General features: G+C 33.4%; 1 protein-coding gene across 8 annotated transcripts in view; it reads right to left on the bottom strand.

Annotated features, from left to right (window-relative positions):
* LOC129246429 (kinesin-like protein unc-104) overlaps positions 1–16,781 on the bottom strand; it is a 166,260-nt gene that overhangs the window by 35,650 nt on the left and 113,829 nt on the right. For all 8 annotated transcript variants that reach the window (XR_008582465.1, XR_008582464.1, XM_054885259.1 and 5 more), the window contains 7 exons: positions 16,544–16,688; positions 16,310–16,392; positions 15,867–16,106; positions 15,141–15,325; positions 13,756–14,011; positions 7,981–8,144; positions 7,753–7,892 (listed from right to left, as the gene is read on the bottom strand). Coding sequence is in view for 6 of the 8 variants with exons in the window: in XM_054885259.1 (XP_054741234.1) it covers positions 7,753–7,892; positions 7,981–8,144; positions 13,756–14,011; positions 15,141–15,325; positions 15,867–16,106; positions 16,310–16,392; positions 16,544–16,643 (1,168 nt within the window). In the remaining 2 variants the exon portion in view is untranslated. The remainder of the gene's footprint in view (positions 1–7,752; positions 7,893–7,980; positions 8,145–13,755; positions 14,012–15,140; positions 15,326–15,866; positions 16,107–16,309; positions 16,393–16,543; positions 16,689–16,781) is intronic.

Genomic DNA, 16,781 nt, shown 5'->3' with positions numbered 1-16,781 from the left:
TTAATCACTCAATGAGAGGAACCTGATAATTGCTTTCAAGCGCATAACTTCATACATCTTTTTAGAATTGTGATGAGTGCATGAAATAACGCAAAACAAATAAGACGTCTCGCTTAAGCAAAGTGGAAATACAAGAGAACACCTAATGATTAGAATAATAAAGAAGAAAATAGGTAGAAAAAAATGTGTGTTCAGCAGAACAAAACGGCACTGCGATCAAAAAAGTTGTTGTTGCATACCAGTAATACATAGCATCAGTTGCACAAGATACCTACAGCCTTTGTAACGAGTGACAAATCCCCGTTGGTAGACGTATTCCTAACGTTCAGCGGTGGACTATGCAAGGTGGAAAAAAGGGTGCAATCTTTGTTCGGCCAAGGCCAAAATATGCTCAGATGGGTCATCATTCTTCCAGGTAAAGATGATAATCTGATAATCTGTTTCAGTTAAGAAAACTAACTGTAAAATATCGTTTTCACATATCGTCGAAGTTGACTAACCGGTCAATCTAATCAGTGAGTGATCTGATGACAGCTTTTCCTGGCAATTTAATGCATTTTCTACTCAACGGATAATGAAAGAACTTTGTCTAGTTGAGCCCTCCTATCGTTCTCTTGGGCTTTTAATTCGCTTAGTTATTCATATAAAATGCCAGACATTGATTCTGTTCTCATAACAACGGTTTCAGCCTTTTTCTTGCCAACTCGTCGGTGGCCTCATTGGCTTCGGTCTCGCGGTGGCCAGCGAAATCAATAAAGAAAAGAGCCTTAATTTATTGTTGAAGTTAAAAAAGCCACAGAGTTCAACTGGAAAGCAAACCTCACTACGAATATCTTTAGAGCAACAATGGATCTATGGTAAAACCGGAAGAGATAGGTAAACTGACTGACTAGTAATTCAACATCATAACTCAATCGAGTGGTAGTTCCAATTTGTCTGCACATAAATGAGTAGCTAGATATCAAAACTAAATCCAAATACATACATACATACATAAATGAAAATGAAGGATGTATAATTTTTTAGACTAACATTTTTTTTAAATGGCGGAAGCGCAAAGTGATTGGAAAGTTTTCGTGTAGATAATACGCAATTGTCTCTATGTATAAGTACATTAATGGGAGTATATACATATCTGATATATATAAGTGCATATACATATGTACATTTGTAAGTATCGGGTGTTTTTTTAGCTGTATAAGAACTATCGATATCGAAAACTATGGTTTGACAGCTGAGAGTAAATAGCAAACTGTGTTGACGTTTCTGTTCAGTAAGTTTTGGCAAGTCATCATGAATCGTTTAACACCAGAACAAGGCTTCAAAACTGTGGTGGAAATTTACTTAAAAAAAATAAAAAAAAAGCTTGTTCCCGAAGCTCATAGAGTACTAGCGGCAGCATCTGTTCTCATCTTCTTGCGAAACGAGTAAGGAGCTGCCGTTACGGTGGATGGCGAGCGCTATCGAGCCATGCTGAATGAACTGTTGTTTCAAGAAATTAATCAGCTAAACATAGACGACATTTGGTTCCAAAAAGACGGCACAACTTGCGCGCTCAACAATCGATTTATTGCAATATTCATGCCAACATTGACGACATACGGCCAGGTTCATAGGAAAAAGTAGTCAAAAATTTGTTTGATCGAATGGACTATGTAGTTCGTAGCCGTGACGGACGTGACATATGCCGAATATCATATTCAAAAAATTAATGCCCTGAAACTATCTACCAAATTATAAAAAAATTCATTCCAAAAAAATATTTCTCCTTGGTATTAACATTTTAAGTTCTCAAGCTCTTAAAAAAACACCCGATATATGCATTATTGGAAAACACATAATATTACATACACACACACACGCGACTATCACATATTTGTATACACTGGCGGTCGTAAAAGCTGCGCTACAGGCCACTTCTTGAAAATAAAGAAGCAAATTTGATAAAAACTTTTAAGATTTTGGAAAAACTGTATAGAGCGAAGGTTTTCGCATTATATCACAAGCTATAAATGAAAAAGAAAAAAAAAAAACAACAGCTCATAGGCATTGAAGGATTTGGAGAAACATAGCGACATAAGCGATGTGGGTCGATCTAAAAAAAGCGGGCAGAGGACAGAGATGCAACCACAAACGCAGGAAACCATTGCGCGAAAGTTTCGAAAAACATATTTCATTGAACAACAAAAAAAAAAAAACAAAAGAGTTCCGACAATGTGTTCTGGCAGAGGAGATAAAACAAAATACAGGTGTATTAGCGATTTGAGCGTCTACGGCTGCATATTTCTTAGGATGGATCAAAGTTCCTACTTCATGCAATTCTTTTGGTAAATCCGCATAGGAAACCACATAGGCAGGACCCAACAAAATACACATAGATAAGTCGGCGATTTACACCTTATTTTTTTTCTAATTAGGGATCAAAGTTGTCACTTTTTGGCCAAACAAAGCCAACTCTTTGACTCACCAAGTCAGCCGGCTGAGGTTGCCTAAGAGGCTGCCTCGTAAGTACGCTAACTAAAAATGCGTCTTTTATGGCATTTCAATGCCCAAGGTAGCAATTGGAAAGATGGAGTATGACACGCAACCGATCTACTCCTTAAAACAGTATGTAACCACATTTTTAGTCGGACAACAAGGCTGCGCTTCTAAAATCGAAATCGCTAAATTCATGTGATAAGCCTTTAGAAGCCTCTTCATGTTCGTGGAATTTCACTCAGCCATCGTTTGATGTCATATAAGAGATTTTATGGACTATTTGGTGCGGTTGCCAAATTTATGGTGCGGTTACCACATTTGGGCGGTACAGACGCATCGAAATTAGGTAAACTAGTCGTTTTGCATTTACTTACCATCGACTTTTACGTTATTTCCATCGCAGCTCAAAGTGCAATCAGGTTAAAGGAGGTTGACCTCTGGAGCCAATCTCTCAAGGGACATGGTAGCATTTTTGGCCAGCTAACACCGAATTTCGTGGGACAGAACTCTCTATTCGCAAACTGGAGTTTTAGGGTCGTGCCAGGGCACTCTTTCCAAGTAGGCATTATTGGATCGAGGGGAAAATCTGCACCGAAGCTTGCACCTCTGTTTTCACTGACGGTTCCGAGATGGAATCGGGAGTCGGAGCAGGGGTTTTCTCTAAATCAGCCAATTTATCTATCTCCTTTAAACTGCCGAACACTTCTAGTGTTTCTTAAGCAGAAGTCTTTGCGATCCTGCAAGCATGCAAAATGTTTAGGGAACGCGGGAGCGAGGGAGATATTAACATTTTCTCCGATAGTCAAGCCGCAATCAAGGCTCTGAGGACGCTATGGTGCAGAACGAAGTTAGTAAACTCCTGTAAGGAGGAGATCAAATCACTTGGCTGTGCAGGTAAAATTTCTCCTACCATTTCACCTACCTACCTACCTATGCAAACTAGTGGGCGATGGCCTGACTCGATGGCGAAGAGTATCCACAAAAACCTTTAAAACTGTTTTTGGTTTGTGTGATGGGGCTTTTATGCAAAAATGGTGTATAATGAGCAAATAAAAATTTCCGTCTTTTATATCTTTACGGAAATGCTCGTAGTTATGGGCTCGTTATAAAAAAAAAAATTTTTGTAAACTAGTCGGCAAGTTTAAGTGCGTTTTTTGAAGGATATTTTTCGACAAGCGAATTATTCGAGTGCAGGTGGCAACGCCGTAGCCGAATGGTTTGGTAGTGACTACCCTGGCTATGAAACGCCAAATGATAGAGGAAGTTTTTTCTAATAAAGGTTGCCCCACAGCAGACAATGGCAAATCTGCGAGTGTATTTCTATCGCCCAATCTCTTCGCCATTGTCCTAGATGACGTTAACCCATCGACCCTGCAAAAAAGATGCATCGTATGGAGTTTCACAAGACATCTTGAGGATTTGGACTTCACCGATGGCATTTGCCTCCTCTCTCATAAACTCACTGACATTCAACCGAAAGCGGACACGCAATGTCGGACTGGCAGTCAACTTCGCCAAGACCAAGGCTATGAGAACCACAATAAAGCAAGGCCTATAAAGGTTGATGGGTGTCCGGTGGAATTCATCGAAAGCTTCTGCTACTTCAGCTGCACTATCACGACAGACGGCAGAGCAGATGAAGATGTCAACCGCAGGCTAAATAAAGCAAGAGCGGAGTCTGAACGACTGCATACAGTATGGGCGAGTTCGCAAATCTCCGGCCGCACTAAACTACGAATATTCAGCTCGTGTATGAAGTCTGTACTGTACATAGCTGGTCTCCAACACCATGACACAGAGGCACATCAACAAATAGCTCCGCATCATCTGTAGAATATTCTGGCCGAACACCATCAGCAAGGACGCGCCGTGGAAAGCAACGAATGAGCATCTTATCCTATGGCAAATCAAAACACAGAAAGTGGCGATGGATAGGCCACACGCTTAGGCACTGGACTGGAAGGGCACTGGCAAGAGAGCAGTGGTTACTGTCGGCCAAAGTTCACTTGGCGAAGATCGATGTTGCGCCAACTAGCGGATGCCGACATTACACGGGGCGGCCCAAAAACAACAGCCGAGAACCGTGTACGATGGAAGAGTCTTGTCGAGACCCTATACTCCCGAGCGGAGTGAACAAGGATATACACAAAATATATTTATAGGTGGCAACGCTATCTTTTATAGTTTTCCGGTAACTTCGTAGCCCAGCTCGCACTATGTATCTCCTACCCTTTTCCATTATATTTCTAAGACGCTTGTAAACGTTTGCAAACATGACCCTATTTCGATGCGGCTCAATCAATTTAGGCATAAAATATTTATCTTCATGTTTTGAAATTGAGCCAAATCGGATGACGAATACGATTTTTAGAGATATCTCGACCACAGCGCCACCTATCGAGTAAATGTTTGAACACAATACTTTTCTTCGTGTACCTACCACAGGTAAGAGATTTTTTTTTATTTAAGCGAAAGCGGACCATAAATACGACATTTAGAGATATCTCAAACACAGCGCCACCTATCGGCAAATTCTGCTATTTTCTTCTAATTCGCTTGAAGACTCACTTATTGTGTAACTATACTGGCTGCGTGGGCAGAAATTCCGTTCTGGTGAATTGGACCCCAAGGATGATAGATTACCAGGTTTGGCCTTCAGCTATGGTGAAAAACGAAATTGAGCGAGTAACTTCGGCTGTCACGTCACCGAGGAATCGGCAGCAGAATTCTGCTGTTCATTTTAAACGTATTCACGCACTCGTTCAATTAGTCCTTGTTCAGACGGCAACAACAACGTGAGAGCTACTTCTGACTGATGCTAAGCAACGTGGTTGACTGATGCTGATTAACACTTTGAGTCCCAAGCATTGCATACCAAAAAAAAAGTGCGTGTGGCGTACTACACATAACAGAAGTGAAACTTTCAAGGCAGACAAAGAAAGAGGCAGATTTCCGAGAGAGAATGAGAGAGAGAAAGAATATATGTATATCTAAATAAATTCACAACATTTGCAGAGAATACAAATAGACAAAATTTACAAGTAAATTCCCCTTCATCGTTCGACATATTAACAACTCGTACTTTCACGATAGATAGTTGCATTGTGTGCGGATAAGCCACTGACGATACGACCCGTGAGCGGAGGCCTTAACTGCGTTAATTCTTAAACATTCTTCAAATTGAATCTGCCTTGTGAATACCTTGCAGCAACGTTGAAATAAAATTTGCTCCGGCGTAAGTGTCTTGCTTTTATCTATTCGCAATCGGCTCTTTTTTTACAGACGTACACGGGGACAAATTTGTTTCTTTTTCGAAATATTTGAAGGTAAATTAGTTAAAAAATTCTTAATTTACCAATTATCGAGGAAGAAAAGAAATACGGTACGTAACGACTATGGATCTGAGCTTGGACGAAATAATTAAAACCAAAAAGATTGCTCGACCATCAGCAGTTAAGAAATTGTAAGTACATATGTCGAAATATATTTCCCTGTATTCAAGTCTGAGCAATCTGAAATCTTTTGGTTAACGCTTTTCATTCATTGTAGCAACAATTCGGAAAACCCACGTAAAGGATTTGCATTGTGAAAAACCTTAAATAAGCTGATATTTAAACAGAGCGTTGTGACTGATGCCCGTAATAAAATAATACAAAATATAAACTATCAAATATCAGACGGTCAACAGCAAATAATCAACCGAAAATGGATGGATTTATGATGGTAAATTATTATAAAATATATAAGGTATAGCTCTCTCTCCCCTTTTCCTCTACGTTATATCTTTTTTCTCCCTCGCGGAACGAAAATGCTCAAAACGTTACATGGCCTTGAAATTTTACTCTCCATTCTCGCTCGTCCATCGACGCTTAAGAAGTTTCATTTCAAAAAAATGTAAAGCTGATATTTTCATGTACTTTTAAAATTTGCCACATTTTCGTGGTAAAATTCGTGGCTGCTATTTTTATGACCGCCAGTGTCGTTATGTGCAGAGTATCGAATATATTTGCAAACAAATACATAAATTAGGATTATTGAGTGCCGATTCACAACAAAGCATACATATTAAAAGAATGAGTATAGTTGAGATTACGAGAACAAGTACAACAAGTACAATATATTTGGCAAAAATACTTTATATCTGTGGTTATTTGTATGTATGTAAGCGTATATGGTTATGGAGTACATATTATTCGACGCATCAGGAAGCGAGACAATTCACAACAATTCGGCAATTAATTGTATAATTTTGCGTGTATTGTAGCTTTGGCGGCAACCACGCCGACACATACTTTAGATCACACACAGGCACACACGAATTTGCTAATACATATACGAAAGTGTAGAATTGAAGTACAAATTAACTCAAAATGCAAAGAGGCAGCTTTAATTGACTGGTAATTAGCGGTTATGCGTTTTTAAGGTTAGCTTTGACTATGCATATTAATTTTTTGTTTTTGCTCGCTGCTATATTTTACTGGCATAAAAGTAAATTTTGCAAAGTTTCATACTGCAAGCGTGCGTGGCACAATTTTCCATTGTTAGATTGGCAGTGTATGTGCGTGCGTGTGTTTGGGTTTTTCATTTTCGCTTATTTTTCTGACACATAATTAAATTTCTGGTTGCGGTTGCATAAAATTGCATTTCAGTTACGAGTAATTAATGTTACATTTTTTTTTTAGGAAAGCCTTGCATAATTTTATAAAGGAAATTGCATTATTGCTGATTTATTTTTAATTTTTTTTTTTGCTTTTGAATTTTTACTTACTATTCGGGTCGCGCTTTTCACAAACCACTTTACCATCGGGGCCTAAATGAGAATATTTTTAGACTATAGGCTTGAGTTGCTGATTTTTTTTCATTTTTTTTAAACTAATCAAATTTTTTAGTAAAGGCAATTAATTTTACGAAATTTCGATTAATCTATGAATATGAATTATGAGCTATTACTCTTCCTTTGTTGACTTTTTCAATCGAATTTTTTTCAGCCCATATTTTAAGGCGCTCGCATGAATTTTGTGAGAGTTGATTTGATGATTTTTTTAGTTTTAATTTGTAAACGGAAATTTATAAATTTATTATAATAAGAATTGCATACTCTTTGGAAGAGGTTAGGTTTTTCTACGAATTTCAGAAAATTAGTGCGCTTTTTTGTTTGTTAGTTTTTTGGTTTGTTAGTTTTTTTTTTTTAATTTTACTATACAAAAAATTTTATTTTTATTTTTTAATAATAAAAAATTATTAAGCAGCATAAAAGGTGCATGCCCCGCTTACCTTCTTGCACCTCAATACCCTCGGCCTTCAAGAGGTCGCGCAACTTCTGTATCTCTTCCTTGAGTTCGCGTATGAGTTTGGCATTGGCATCCTCGTTGACGATGGCCTTGCAAACGATCTGTTTGGCGCGATCGGCGTAACTGTAAAAAATAGTAAGCAAAATTAGTTTTAGCTTAAAAAATGAAGAAGAATTTTTTTAAGATGCTGAGTTTGCCCGTTCATACTCACCGCAATGTACTTAGTGTCTCATCGTAGTTAATATCAGCCGGTGAGATAGCAGCAATCATAGCCGTTTTAGAGTTGCCACCCAAATTTTCGCGCAAAAGCCAGGTTAACACCGAATCGCGGTATGGTATGAAATCAGCTTTCTTCGATTTTTTGTTCTTAGACGCCTAGAATTGTGTTGATAGAAAAGTAGATTGAAATAAAATGCTGTGGATGTTCGAAAAAGGCTACACTGTGAGAAATTGTATGAAACGAATGGTTAACCGATATTTGTGAGTTTGTTTAGAAAATCTTGTGTTTTATATAATTTTGTGATGAACTGTATTGATTTTATGTATCCAAAATTGTATTTTAATTTTTTTTAACATATGTTGATTAAAATAAATTTTAAATTTAAATTGTTTCGAAAATCTTTTGTTTAAAATTATTTTGTGATGAACTGTATTCATTTTATGTATCTAAAATTGTTTTTTTTTTATTTTAATTTTTTTATGCGATTTGATTAAAATAGATTTTAAATTTTTTATTGTATTTTATTTTATTTTTTAATTTTTTTTTATTTTTATGTTGTTTAATTAAAATATATTTTTAATTTAAACTATTTTAATTAGTCTTCTTATTTTTATATAAATTTTTTTTTTAGTTTTTATGTAATTTGATTGAAATTAATTTAATTAGTTTTATTAATTGAATTATTTCTCTTAATTTTTAAACTATTTTTTTATTTATTTTTAAGTTGTTTATGTTATTTGATAAAAATAAATTTTAAATCTAAATTAATTTAATTATTTTTCTTAATTTTTATTGTATTTTATTTTTTTATAAAGTTTTTTTTTTTGATTTTTATGTAATAGGATTAAAATAAATTTTAAATTTAAATAAATTCTTTTATTTTTCTTAATTTTTATTGTATTTTTTTAATTTTTTTTATTTTTATGTTATTTGATTAAAATAAATTTAAATTTAATTATTTTTCTTATTTTTTATTTAGTTATTTTTTTTTTGGGTTTAAGGTAATTTGATTAAAATTAATTTTAAATTTAAATTAATTTAATTATTTTTCTTAATTTTTATTTAAACATTTTTTTTTTTGATTTTTATGTTATTTGATTAAGATAAATTTTAAATTTAAATGAATTTAATTATTTTTCTTATATTTTATTTAATTTTTTTTTGTTTTTAGGTAATTTGATAAAAATAAAGTTTAAATTTAAATTAATTTAATTATTTTTCTTATATATTATTTTATTTAATTTTTTTTGTTTTTAGGTAATTTGATAAAAATAAAGTTTAAATTTAAACTAATTTAATTATTTTTCTTATGTTTTTTAGTTTTTATGTAATTTGATTAAAATTAATTTAATTAGTTTTATTAATTGAATTATTTTTCTTAATTATTCAATTATTTTATTTTTATTTTTAAGTTTTTGTAGTTTGTAGTTTGTCTAAATTAATTAATTTATTTTAATTAAAATTATTCTTCTTAATTTTTATTGCACTTTTTATTTTTAAGTTGTTTATGTAATTTGATTAAAATTAATTTAACTACTTTAATCAATTTGCTTAGTTTCCTTACTTTTTATTGTATTTTATTTTTTAAGCTTTTGATGTAATTCGAATAAATTTAATTATTGCAATTATTTTTCTAATTTTTTTTTTAATTTGTATAATTAGAAATTTTTTTAAATTTTATTTAATTGTTTCGCAGTTCTTTATGTGATTTGATTAAAATTAATTCAATTAATTTATTTTTTTTATTATTGTTTATTCTATTTTGTTTTATTTTTTATACCATTTAATTTCAATTATGTTGCTTTAATTAATTTAATTCAACTAATTCAATTTGCTTTACATGAACATTTAATTTATTTCTTTATTTTATTTAATTTTTTTTTGTATTTATATTTGAAGATGAGCTAAATTTAATGCCATCTATTTTAAATAAACCTAATTCCATTTTACTTAATTTAATTTAGGCTTTTGTTTTCATCTAATTTTTTTTGTTACACTTCATTAAATTTTCTTATGAAAATCAATTTAACTTATTTCATTTTAGTTTAATTTATTTGAATTTAATTTTTGTTTAAGTAAATTTTAAATTTTATTTTTACTTAATATACAGTACCACCCGGGCAGAGTAAACTAATTCATCCAAAGCCGGTCACTCAACTAAATCAGGTTGTTCACAGAACTCAAATCAGGAATTTAAATGTCTTTCAAAATTAGTTAATTAATTAAATAAATGAATATGTCATAAAATATCAAATCATATTTAATGTAAACAGTCTTATAATTTAATTTTATAATTATTAATATGTTTTTTTAGACCACAATTAACATATTCGTTTTTTTTTCTATTTTTCTTTAAGTCGCTTCTTTACTGCTTTATCTCTAAAATTTCGAAAGCCAATGTTGGTAAGAGAATTCTTATTTTCTTCCGCACACTCTACGGCCTTATCAAAGGCTGTAATACTCAGAAGTCCTGACGCCGTTATAAAATGTTTTTCATGCAATTTTTAATGTCCGTCTCTCTATTTGGTACAAAAGAACTTAAGTGTTTACCCTACAGAGCAGCGAATGAAAGAAATTTGATGTTCACTCGATCCCGTTTATACTCATACTGTAATTTAATTACATTTTACTTCTTTTATACTTCCATTTTACATTTGCTTTCATTTTATATTATTTTAACTTAATTTAATTTATTGAATTTTATTTGACTTTATTTTAATTTCATTTCTCTTTCTTACGATTTTTTAACTTAATTAATTTTTTTTCATCTTTTTGCTTTCTTTATTTAAATACATCCGTTTTGTATTAGTTAGTTTTATTTTAATTAATTTTTTTAAACATATGTAATTTCATTTAGTTTTATTTTATTTATTTAATTTTATTTTACTTATTTTATTCCGTTTAAATTGATTTTATTTTATTTGGTCTTAGTTTTTTACATTTTATTCAAATTCGTTTTATATGATAAAATTTTTTTTTGCTTTTTAATTAATGACTTTTTTTGTTTTATATTATTTTTATTTTTTTTTATTTTATATTATTATTATTCTTTTTCAATTCATTTAATTTTTTTTTTATTAATTTTATTTTACTTCACTTATTTTTTTTTATTTTATATTATTATTATTTTTTCAGTTCATTTAATTTTATCTTTAATTAATTTCATTTGATTTCACCTATTTCTTTTTATTTTTTTAAATGCCATTTTAATATATTTTAATTTAGTCTAATTTTAATTTGATTTATTTAATAAAAAAATTTTTTATAGTTTGTAGTTGGTTGGTTGGTTTAAGGGTGACCCCGCATCGGAGTACCACATAGACCGCAAGTTGGGTCCGTTGTGTTGCCCTAGAGCTCTTTATTTTAAATGATTTCCCCACCTAACCCAGATTTTTATTGTGGATTTTGATCAAAGATATTAATTCGTTCGAAAATTTGATGAGAGATTCGATTTTCAGGTCCGAGAGTACTGAAAGATTGTCAATTGTTGGAGAGCCTAGAAGAGCGAGTCGACTTCTGGCTAGACCCGGACAACTGCACAGCAAATGTATGCTCGATACTTCCTCATCTTCGTCCTCGCAGTATCTGCACAGGTCGTTCTGAGGAACCCCGAGCCGACGTGCGTGAGTGCCCAAAAGGCAGTGGCCGGTGATAAGAGATGTTATATGCCTTAGCTCGTGTTTCGAAAGACTTATAAGGGTTTTTGTCTGTTTCAGATTGTATATTAGGATGGCCAGATTTGTCTGGTCGTAACGCAAGTAGTTTCCACTCGCCACCTCCGATCAGCAATGCTGTGAAATTCTCGATCGATGAGCATTTTACATGTTGCGAGCGGAATGTGGATTGTGGGTAAGTCACTAACATTTGATTGCGCAGCCCCAGCTCTTGCGAGCTCATCAGCTTTGCAGTTACCTTCGAATCCACTGTGACCCGGTATCCAGATAACTTGGACAGAATTCTGAACACTTATCTCGTTAAGAGATAAGAGACAGGATCGAACCACATCTGAGTGGGTATAAGAGGAGCTGAGTGCTCGAACGGCCGCTTGACTGTCGGTGAAAAAGCGGATATCCTCTAGTGATATTCTATTTTCTAAGAGAGTTTTCGCAGCATACCAGATAGCGCATACTTCCGCTTGGAATACGCTGCAGTAGTCGGGTAATCTAAATGATAGATTGATGTGAGGGGATTTGGAAAAGATTCCAAATCCCACTTTGCCGTCTTGTTTTGAACCATCTGTATATATAATCAGCGGGCCATCGATTTCGGTTAGATTTGTCTTCCATTCTTCCCTAGTTGGGAGTGAACAGGAGAATAGCAAGGGTGGTGATGGAAGACTTACATGATAGTCTATGTCGGGAGAGATAACAGTGTTCCTGTTCAGTATGGCCGAATGGCCAAGATACTTATTCCATTTCGATATAGCATTCATGCATGTCGCTGCTTTCGCTGCAATCGCTTTGCCAGCCAGATCGATAGGGAACAAGTGAAGCAACGTATTTAGAGCCTTAGTAGGTGTTGTACTTAAGCATCCTGTTATCAGGAGGCAGGCTGTTCTTTGAACTCGATCAATTGTGGCTACTCTGCACCGTTTTTCGAGTGCTGTCCACCATACAACCACACCGTAGAAGAGTATCGGTTTGATGATCGAGGTGTATATCCAATAAATGATCCGAGGTGAAAAACCCCAGGTTTTGCCTATAGCTTTCTTACAAGTATAGAGAGCTATAAAAGCTTTTTTTTACATCTGTTTGTAGTTAATGATTTTTTTATTTTGTATTATTATTATTATTTTCAATTCGTTTAATTTAATTAGTTTTTTACTTTATAAATTTTATTTTGCTTCACTTATTTCAATTCATTTTTTAAATGTCATTTTAATAAATATATTTTATGTTAATTTAATTTTCTCTAATTTTTTTTGTTGTATTCAATCAAATTTTATCTGCTTTACATTTGATTTCATTTTTTACAATTTTTATTTACTTCACTTATTTCAATTCATTTTTTAAATGTCATTTTAATAAATATATTTTATGTTAATTTAATTTTCTCTAATTTTTTTTGTTGTATTCAATCAAATTTTATCTGCTTTACATTTGATTTCATTTTTTACAATTTTTATTTAAAAAAATATTTTTTAATTTTTTTCAATTTACTTCAATTCGCTCCGCTTTAATTTATTTTATGTTTCGTATTTGTTTCCATTTAGTTTACTTTGTTTAATTTATTGTAATTTAATTTAATTTATTAATTTAATTTACTCATTTTACTTTATTCCATTTTCTTCCCTTTCAATTTTTTTAACTTTATTTTTGCTTCTCCTTTTATTTAATTTCATTTTATTCAAGTTTATTTTATTTCACTTTACTCATTTTAAATTTTAAATATTTACATTTTTTAATTATTTAACTTTAATTCACACTAATCCGTAAATAAATATTAAACCGCTCTCTTTGACCAATTTCTCAGAACTCTCTTATATTTTGCTTTTAAAAATTTGTAATACTTACAGACTGTTAAAGTTTTCAAGTTTGTCGTTAAATATAATTTTCAATGCGAAATTGTTACAAAATTTTGAAAGTTTATGCGCACGTTAACGATTTTTCAAGTCGTTGTGTAAAATTGTTAAGCATTAAATGGATGAGAGATAAATAAGAGCAAAAAAGGCATGTGAATAGTAAAAGCTTCAAAAATCGCTGTTTCTTAGGTAGAATAAATTTTTGCTTCTTTTTGTTTTCTTTTTTCTGCACAAATTTTACTTACAATTTCAGCCAAGGCCGAGATGACTTTGCCCAGCGTAGTCAACGATTTGTTGATATTGGCGCCCTCCTTTAGTCTGGTGCCTTTGGCGCCAGTCGAATCAGCGCGCTCCGAACCAGCCAAATCGACCAAACTGATTTTGGAAACCTTCTCGGTGGTGAGATCGGTCATATTGTCGTGACGACGTTGGGTGAAGAAAATGGTGAAGACAGCATGCGAGCGAGAACTGGTCTCGTTCATGTTGGTAGCGGCGACAGTGCTGATGATGAGGGAGAGAAGGAGAGGTTATTAATGGATTAATCGGTAATTAATGAAATGAATTGGATGAAGTTGAGTGGAAGTGAATTTTATTATTTTCATTTTTTTGAAATTTAATTTAATTTTTTTAAATTTATTTTACTTTAATTCAACTAAATTGAATTGATTTGAAATGAACTAAATTGAATTGGATTCAACTGGATGGGATTGAATTTATCTGAATTGAATATTTAGTTGAATTCAATTGAGTTTAATGGAACTGAATTTAGTTTATTTGAACTTAGTGGATTTGAACAAAATTCAACGAAATTAACCCAAAGTGAAGAGAATTTAATTTAATGGAATGTACGGATGTGAAATCCAGCTCAAAATGTTTAAGAGTGGTAAAAAATACTAAATAATAGTCGCCAAGCAAAAGCAATCCAAAAGTAAAAGCAGATTATTATTTTTTATTTGCTTAATTGAATTTTTCTGAACTGAATTGAACCGATTAGAAGTCGATAAATGAGAATTCATAATGGTCTATGGATAAGTTCGTGCGGTTTTACAACAGATGACGTAACTTGATTATTATTCCATCGATCCACATTTCCAAACATTCATTGGAGAGCTACTGTCGTAAGGCACAAACGTCAGTATAAGTTTTTTATTTGAAGCGTAAACAACAATATTTTTACCACACTTGAAAATGTCGAATTTCGTGCCAAATAATGTGTTTTTGCGGGGAATTCTTTAATATGAAGAAAAAAGCAGCCGAAAGTCATCGTATCTTGGTGGAAGTTTATGGTGAGCATGCTCTAGCTGAGCGAACGTGCCAGAAGTGGTTTGCACGCTTTAAAAGTGGTGATTTTGGCCGCGCCGCCAAAGTTCATGGATACCGAATTGGAGGAATTGCTCGATCAAGATCCGGCTCAAACGCAAGAAGAGGTTGCAAAAACTTTGGGAGTTGATCAATCAACCATTTCCAAACGTTTAAAAGCCATGGGAATGATCCGAAATTCAAATTTCGAAAAAAAACCGCACGAACTTATTCATAGTCCTATTATAATCAAAATCTTAAATTAATTAAAGTAACAAAACTACATATATATAAATTTAATTAAATAAAGTGCAACTTAAGTATTGCCTACCGCGCTTTGTTGCCTTCATCGATGAGATCGTGTATGTCCTGGTAGTCAGTCACCGCCAACTTGGACAGGTCCTCTACGTATGGGCCGAGCAATGGATGCTCACGTACGCGTAAGTTGCCTTTGTTCTTTGGATTTAATAAATCGCGTACACGTTCGCAATAGATTTCCATATATGAAACCTCAACCTGAATGCACAAAATGAAATGGAGAAAAAGAGTAACAAAACAAAAAAAAACACATGAAAGCATTAGTTGATGACAAGAAAATTGTAACAAATGAGGGCACATTCATCAGTATGCCAAGCGACAATCCAAGCTGACTCTGTTATATTCGCAATATTGCAAAATTCCTCTTTTTCATTTGCTTTGTGCTGTCGCTTTTGTATACACAAACTATGTAAATTCTTTTTCACACACACACACACACACACCCGCACAAACACACTTAATCGCCAACACATGCATACATTTATTTATCTCTGCTGAGACAACAATCATTACTTGCATTCTAAAGAGTTTCTCATTCAATAACAGCCCACATGCATGGCATTCATTTGCACTCACATCCTTATGCACTTACGAGTGCTGACTTCACCCCCCTTCATCTAACTTCATCATACATTTCTTTTCGCTTCACTTCATTTCACATTTCACCTCAAAACACTTTGCCACTTTTCACTCCACTACACTTTGGTCTCCTCAAGGCTTTCAACGCCCCCAAACTCACCGAATACTTGAGTTCACTTGTTTCCGTGTCGTGTATACGATTGAAGAGATCCTTACAAATCATCGGTATGATACCCTCTTGATGTTCCTCTTGTTTGCCCATCATTGTGTAAGATTTCCCAGCGCCGGTTTGACCGTAGGCGAATATGCAAACATTGTAACCGTCGAAGGAGTGTTGCAGCATCTCCTCGCCAATGTCCTTGTAGACCATCTCTTGTGTGGAGAATTCGGGATCTCGAGGCTGTGACGCAGAGCGAGAGAGAGAGGGAGGGGTAGGATGTGGTGAAAGGTAGTCAAGGAAAATTGCAAAAAAAAAAAGGAAATTATTTCGATTAATCAATTGTGTGGCACAAATTTAAAAGCTAACGGCATTGTAGGTGAATTTCGAAAATGAATGAAACGATTATCTTCTAGGTATTGTTTTCCTTTAATTGTTCTACTTACATTGTGTGACCAATAGGAGTAATCGAAGTTGAAGCGCTTGATGGCTTCGCTGCTGTTTGGTGGTACTTTTGGATTTGTGATGGCTGAAAGGGAGGGGTTGGTTGCGAGAGTTTATTTTATTGTTAAGATAAGAAGGTAATGCATATTTTTAAAAAAGGTTTATGAATACGTAATTTGAAGTAAAAAAAATTACTTAGTTTCTACAATTTTTCTTTTTTTTTGGATCATACTCACCGGTGGTTGCACCGCTCATTTCGATAATACATTTTGATTCTCGACCGATTTCACGCGAATTGAAGGGTCGCACTCGAACCGCCACCTTAACGGACGACATTTTGGCGGTGAGGGAGGCCCAAAGGCCTTAACTAAGCACTAGGAGCTGTAATTAAAGGAGAACAAAAAAATGTGATTAAGAAACTGGTATAAATTTTTTGTAAAAGTAAATAGTTTTGAAGAAAGATTAAAATTACAA

The sequence above is a fragment of the Anastrepha obliqua genome, chromosome 4 (assembly GCF_027943255.1).
Source record: "Anastrepha obliqua isolate idAnaObli1 chromosome 4, idAnaObli1_1.0, whole genome shotgun sequence".
Taxonomy (NCBI): domain Eukaryota; kingdom Metazoa; phylum Arthropoda; class Insecta; order Diptera; family Tephritidae; genus Anastrepha; species Anastrepha obliqua.
Note: the sequence above shows the minus strand (reverse complement) of the source record. Positions and strands in the feature narration are given on the sequence as shown.